At 40.2% G+C, this 7,686-nt stretch overlaps 1 protein-coding gene across 1 annotated transcript; it reads right to left on the reverse strand.

Moving 5' to 3' along the window:
* Positions 1-6,641: 6,641 nt before the first annotated feature.
* On the reverse strand, positions 6,642-7,343 carry LOC147300740 (uncharacterized). The gene has a single exon (XM_086284829.1). The coding sequence runs from the start codon at positions 7,341-7,343 to the stop codon at positions 6,642-6,644; it is 702 nt and encodes a 233-aa protein (XP_086140955.1).
* Positions 7,344-7,686: the final 343 nt, after the last annotated feature.

Here is a 7,686-nt window from a genome sequence, read left to right on the forward strand (position 1 = left end):
GATCGAGCATTTGCAGTCGTAGCGCCTAAGCTGTGGAGTAATTTACCCCTATACATCAGAAAGGCTCCCACTGTCAATCTTTTTAAATCTTGTCTTAAAACACATTTTTATTTACTGGCTTTTAATACAGCATGACAGGTATTTGTTATTTTATTAGGTATGTTATATTTTTGTACAGTTTTGTATTGTGTATGTTGTATTCTTGTACAGCACTTTGGTCAACGCTCGTGTTGTAATTAAATGTGCTATATAAATAATTCAACCATTAAACCATATGCAATATTAGTTCTTGTCAATCCTTGTCACTACATTGCATGGCTTTCCATAAACATATATACACAGAGTTGTACATATATTTATATAGCCACACCTTACATAATATGCATAAAGTCTAGTTATACACACACACACACACACACACACATCTATATCTACATATATATATATATATATATATATATATATATATATATATATATATATATATATATACATAGCCTTGGCCAGCCGCTTGAGGAGGTACACCAGAGAGATAGAAGGCAGGAGAATAAACCAGCTGTTCTCCACAGAACCAGCAAAGGTGTACTCTCAGTGGCAAGGGAACAATAATAAGAGAACAGCACCACCAAGGCTGGAGACGGAGCAATACTGGAAGAGCATATGGGAGAAGGATGCAACCCATAACGGCAATGCTCAGTGGCTAGAGGATCTGAGGGCAGACCACAGCGACCTCCCTGAACAGGGTCCAGTAACCATCACAGTGGCGGATATCCAAGAAAGGGTCTCCAGTATGAAGAGTTGGACAGCACCAGGGCCCGACATGGTTCACGCCTACTGGCTGAAGAAGCTAACTGCACTCCACGAGCGTCTGGCAGCACAAATGAACCAGCTGCTAGTTAACGAGAGACACCCGGAATGGCTAACCGAAGGTCGGACGGTCCTGATCCCCAAGGACCCCAAGAAGGGACCGGTCCCCTCCAACTACCGACCAATAACCTGCCTCAGTACTACATGGAAGCTCCAGTCAGGCATCATAGCTAAGATGAACAGGCACATGGGTAATACATGAGCGGGACACAAAAAGGAGTTGGCAAGAATACCAGAGGCGCAAAACACCAGCTACTGGTAGACAGAACAGTCAGCCGAGACTGCAAGACCAGACTGACCAACCTGTGCACTGCCTGGAATGATTACAAGAAGGCCTATGACTCAATGCCACACAGCTGGATACTGGAATGCCTAGAATTGTACAGGATCAATGGGACCCTAAGAGCCTTCATCAGGAACTCAATGGGGATGTGGCGTACAACACTAGAGGCCAACTCCAAGCCCATAGCACAAGTCACCATCAAGTGCGGGATCTACCAAGGAGATGCTCTGTCCCCACTGCTGGTCTGCATAGGCCTGAACCCCCTCAGTGAGATCATTAACAAGACTGGCTACGGATACCGACTACGGAACGGAGCAGTTGTCAGCCACCTCCTGTACATGGATGACATCAAGCTGTATGCCAAGAGTGAACGAGACATCGATTCACTGATCCACACTACAAGGCTATACAGCAATGACATTGGAATGTCGTTCGGACTGGAGAAGTGTAGTCGGATGGTAACAAAGAGAGGGAAGGTAGTCAGAACTGAGGGGATTGAACTACCAGAAGGCAACATTGCAGACATAGAGGACAGTTACAAGTACCTGGGGATCCCGCAGGCGAATGGGAACCATTTGTATCTTTATTTATTTCAGACATATTAAAAAAAAAAACAAAAAAAAACAAAACAATATATACTCGTCTACATGTATTTTCATTTACGAATATGAATATATGTGTAGATATACACACACACACACGTATTTGTACAGACAAACAAGAAAGAATTATAATAAAATAAAACACATTCGTCTAACATGAGATAACAGTTGTTTGGTCTGAAAAGGAGTAGGAAGAAGTATGCACATACTTATTAACTCCTACCCCTGCTCAACATCTTATTAATCCCACATATTTACCTAATTCTCCTCATCACATATTCCACACAATACACAAGAAAACTTATATCAACAAGGCTGGCACGATATTTATAATTTAAATACGAGTTGACATATTTATACATACAATGGGTGATTGTCTTTTTCAATATCATATCCTTCCAAGAGTAATTTTCGAAGTGTCTTTATGAACTTGCCAATTCCTGAGCATTGCTGTAATTCTGCAGTAAAGCTATTCCACAGTTTTACTCCATAAATAGTTACGCAAAAGGTTTTAACATTTGACCGTGCTTTAAGAATCTTCAGATTCAATTTACCCCTTAGTTCATAGTCTCCTTCTCTGTCATAAAACATCCTCTGTATATTTCCTGGTAACATATTGTATCTAGCTTTATACATAATTTTTGCCGTTTTGTATTTTATAAGATCCATAAACTTCAATATTTTTAATTTCAAAAACATGGTGTTAGTATGGTCTCTATATCCAGCTTTACTAATTATCCTGATTGCTTTTTTTTGAATTTTACATATTGGTTGAAGTGAAGTTTTATATGTGTTTCCCCAAATTTACGCACAGTATTCCAAATATGGCAATATAAGTGAACAGTAAAGTACCCGGAGTGATTTGGAAGGCAAAAAATATTTAACTTTACTCAGTATGGAGACACTTCTTGACAGTTTAGCTTGTACATACTTTATATGAGGTTTCCAGCAGATTTTGTTATCTATTATCACACCCAGAAATTTTGTATCCGAAACTTACTCTAATTCGACATTATTTACTAATAACTTTGCTTCGGCATCTTTTTTATAATTTCCGAATAACATAAATGTCGTCTTTTCCAAATTTAATGATAACTTATTTCTATCAAACCATGTTTTCAGTTTAATCATTTCTTGTGTGACAATTTCCAAAAGCTGCTGTAAGTTCTCTCCAGCACAAAAAATATTTGTATCATCTGCAAATAGAATAAACTGTAATATATCTGATGTTCTACATATATCGTTGATATAGAGGATAAACAGCTTTGGTCCCAATACTGACCCCTGCGGAACTCCACAAACAATGTCCATACACTCTGATTGATGTTCCCCAATTTTCACAAATTGTTTCCTGTCTCTCAAATAACTCTTTACCCACTCTAACACCACTCCTCTAATGCCATAATACTCCAATTTATCGAGTAATATTTCATGATTAATTGTATCAAAAGCTTTTTTTAGGTCGATGAATATACTAGCTATACATTGTCTTTTATCTATATTGTTAGTGATATTTTCAATCAATTCTATTAATGCCAATGGTGTTGATCTATTTGATCTGAAACCATACTGACTATCCGTTATTATTTTGTGTTTATCTACAAATTTGTCAAGTCTATTAATAAAAACCTTTTCCAGTATTTTTGAAAATTGAGAAAGTAGAGAGACAGGCCTATAATTTGTGAATTGGTGTTTATCACCATTTTTGAACAATGGTGTTACTTTAGCTATTTTCATTTGTGTCGGGAATGTACCAGTTTGTATGGACAAATTGCAGATATGTGTTAAGGGTTTGGAAATGCCCTCTATCACTTTCTTGACTATTTCCATATCTTCCATATCATCAGAGTCTGTAGAGTTTTTTGTTTGTAATTTCCCAACAATATCAATGATTTCCTTTTCTTCTACTGCCGTTAAGAACATTGAATGAGGATTGCGATCAATGAGTCTGGTTTCTTTCTCTACCGAATCTGTCAGGAATTGTTTCAGCCAAGTCTGGCCCAACACTTACAAAGAATTTGTTGAAATCATTTACCACATCGCTCATATTAGTAATGTTTCTATCATTATTTGTGAAATACGAAGGATAGTCTGACTGTCCAGAGCCCTTTTTAATGATGGTATTTAATGTTTTCCAAATCCCTTTAGTATTATTTTTATTCATAATCAGTAATTTCTCATAGTATTCCTTTTTACATGACCTCAAAATACTCGTTAATTTATTTTTATATTTCTTATATTTATTTTCAGCTTCTGTACTTCGGTTCATTATAAATTCTCTGTATAAGGTATTTTTCTTCTTACATGCATTTTGCAATCCTTTTGTAATCCATGGGCATTCTGCATATTTTTGTTTTTTACTGTATTTCCTTACTGGGCAACGACTATTATATAACATTTTAAATTTTCCTAAAAAAATCTCATAAGCTTTATCAATATTTTTTTCCCTATACAGCGTCTCCCATTCTTGCTTGAGCAAATCATTTTTAAATGCATTTATTGACTCTTCTGTTCTCATTCGTTTGTATTTTACTACACTCAACAAAAATATAAACGCAACACCTTTGTTACTGCTCCCATTCCCCATGGGATGGACGTAGAGACCTAAAATTCATTCCAGATACACAATATAACCATCCCTCCCAAACAGTGGTCACAAATCAGTCCAAATGTGTGGTAGTGGGCACATCTGCCATATTGAGATAATCCATCCCACCTCACAGGTGTGCCACATCAGGATGCTGATCTGACATCATGAGTAGTGCACAGGTGTACCTCAGACTGCCCACAACAAAAGGCCACCCTGGAATGTGCAGTTTTTTGCGCTATTGGGGGTCTGGGGACCCAGAACCGGTCAGTATCTGGTGTGACCACCATTTGCCTCATGCAGTGCAACACATCGTCGCATGGAGTCTATCAGATTGTCAATTGTGGCCTGTGGAATGTTAGTCCACTCCACTTCAATGGCTGTGCGAGGTTGTTGGATATTCGTGGGAACTGGTACACGCTGTCGTATACGCCGGTCAAGCACATCCCGAACATGCTCAATGGGTGACATGTCCGGTGAGTATGCTGGCCATGCAAGAACTGGGACATTCTCAGCTGCCATCTGCCCTGAACAATGTGAACCATGATTCATCCGTGAAGCGCACACCTCTCCAACGTGCCAGACGCCATCGAATGTGAGCATTTGCCCACACAAGTCTGTTACGGCGACGAGCTGGAGTCAGGTCAAGACCCCGATGAGGACGACGGGCATGCAGTTGAGCGTCCCTGAGACGGTTTCTGACAGTTTTTGCAGAAATTGTTTGGTTGTGCAAACCAATTGTTCCAGCAGCTGTCTGGGTGGCTGGTCTCAGACGATCTTGGAGGTGAACCTGCTGGATGTGGAGGTCCTGGGCTGGTGTGGTTACACGAGGTCTGCGGTTGTGAGGCCGGTTGGATGTGCTGCCATATTCTCTGAAACGCCTGTGGAGACGGCTTATGGTTGAGAAATGAACATTCAATGCACGGGCGACAGATCTGGTTGACATTCCTGCTGTCAGCATGCCAATTGCACGCTCCCTCATTGCTTGTGGCATCTGTGGCATTTTGCTGTGAGACAAAACTGCACATTCCAGGGTGGCCTTTTGTTGTGGGCAGTCTGAGGTACACCTGTGCACTACTCATGATGTCAGATCTGCATCCTGATGCGGCACACCTGTGAGGTGGGATGGATTATCTCAATATGGCAGATGTGCCCACTACCACACATTTGGACTGATTTGTGACCACTGTTTGGGAGGGATGGTTATATTGTGTATCTGGAATGAATTTTAGGTCTCTACGTCCATCCCATGGGGAATGGGAGCAGTAACAAAGGTGTTGCGTTTATATTTTTGTTGAGTGTATATTTTCCTGTGTAACCTTTCTATAATTTTTATTATACACTATAAAAACAGGTAGGTGATCACTGATATCATTTATTAAAAGACCACTTATGGATCTATTTTCTATATCATTTGTAAATATATTGTCTATTAAGGTTGCCGATTGTGCTGTGATCCTGCTGGGTTTAGTGATCATTGGACAAAGTCCCAAGCTATACATTGTATTAATAAACTCCTCTGTCATTTTCTGTTTGCTTGGATTTAATAGATCTATGTTAAAATCCCCACAAATGAACATGACTTTTTGGTTTGTCCTAGTGAATGTTTTATCTACCCACTCCTTAAAAATTTCAGTATTTGAACCTGGTGTTCTATATATACAGCTTACAATGACATTTTTCTCTTTTCCCATACTAATTTCTATTGTTACACACTCTAATATATTATCTACCACCATCGACATTTTTTCTACCATCTTGTATTTTAAATTTTTGTCCACAAACAAGGCCACACCACCGCCATTCTTATTCTTTCTATTTATAAGATTTAATTCATATCCATCTATTACAAAGTCCCCACTTTTCTCTTTATTAATCCATGTCTCAGATACTGCAATCACACTGAATGGATGTGCAAATTTGCTTAAATATTCTCTTATTTTATGAAAATTTGCATATAAACTTCTACTGTTAAAGTGAATTATAGATATTTTACCGTCCACCTTGACAGTTTTGTTGAATTGATCATCATTATGATTATAGCAGGTATTTTTGATGTTAAAAAAGTTCAGTTCTGGATCAATGTCCTGCTCTGTGAAGTGTGTTTTGTATTCCTTGTTTGCTGGTGAATTTATCTCCTGATTAGCAATCCTTTGTGATAATAATGTATAGATCCCAGATAATGAGTTACTTGATTGTTCCATCCTTAAATGTGTTACGCTTTTAGCTTTCGTTGTTGTCTTCTATTACCTGCTTGGATGACTGTAGATTGTTAGCCCAGCTCCTTGTCTTTGTAGTTATATTACTTGTTAATGTTTTCCAGATCCTGCATGCATTTGATGACCAACACTTTAGTTTCCTCCGGTGTGCCATTAAGCTTAATAAATATTTTACAGTTTGTAGTCCAGGTATTCTGAATTTTTCCCAGTTTCTTTAAGTGTCGTGCTTTCTTCGCCATGTCAGCATTGGATTTTGTTAGATGGTCATTCATGTAGACATTCGATCCTTTTAGTTTCCTCCCCTGCTTCAGCAGTGCATTCTTGTGTTTCCTGTTTACAAATCTCATGATGATAGCTGGTTTATCACTAGCATTTCTCCTGGGCAAGAGGTGGCATGCCTCGATGTTATTGCAATCCAGGTCGATCCCTTTCGACTGCAAGAAGCCAGCTACTTGTTGCTCCGTAGAGCTCCCATCCAATTCTCCTTGCTCCTCTTTACTGCCAGCAGTCACAGCCCGAGCATATGACCGGGGTTTTATATGTAGCCCTGTGATGATCACATCATTCATTCTGGTATATTGCTCCAGGTCCGCGACCTTACTCTCCAGATAGACAATCCGTTTCTCCTTCTCTGCATTCTGGTTACGTAGCGACCTTATTTCCTCGACTAAGTCTAGGATATATTTCTGTTGTAGCTTGATAGCTGATGTTTCCTCAGTTAGAAAGTCCAATGACTTTTTGATGTCCTCAATTTCATCGGCGTTTGGTGTTCTCTTAGGCCCCATTGAGCTTGTTGTTTCGCTCGCTCCGTTCACCGACTTGTCACTGTTGATTTACTTGTTGGTGCCTTGCTAGAGGATCCTGGGCCCAGTGGCTGCTGGAGGATCCTGGGCCTGGTGGAGCAGTAGGATCCTGGGCCTAGTAGCTGCTGGAAGAGCCTGGGCCTGGTGGCTGCTGGAGGATCCTGGGCCTGGTGGCTGCTGGAAGAGCCTGGGCCTGGTGGCTGCTGCAGGAGGATCCTGGGCCTGGTGGCTGCTGCAGGAGCCTGGGCCTGGTGGCTGCTGGAAGAGCCTGGGCCTGGTGGCTGCTGGAAGAGCCTGGGCCTGGTGGCTGCTGCAGGAGCCTGGG

Source organism: Aulonocara sp. 'chitande type north' Nkhata Bay, unplaced genomic scaffold (genome assembly GCF_057382095.1).
Source record: "Aulonocara sp. 'chitande type north' Nkhata Bay isolate Kocher_YH1m ecotype deep benthic unplaced genomic scaffold, A_spYH_male_GT1.1 unmapped_scaffold_4, whole genome shotgun sequence".
Taxonomy (NCBI): Eukaryota; Metazoa; Chordata; class Actinopteri; order Cichliformes; family Cichlidae; genus Aulonocara; species Aulonocara sp. 'chitande type north' Nkhata Bay.

Coding starts and splice junctions, on each gene's coding strand:
- LOC147300740 (XM_086284829.1), bottom strand. CDS start 7,343: ATGGGGCCTAAGAGAACACCAAACGCCGATGAAATTGAGGACATCAAA.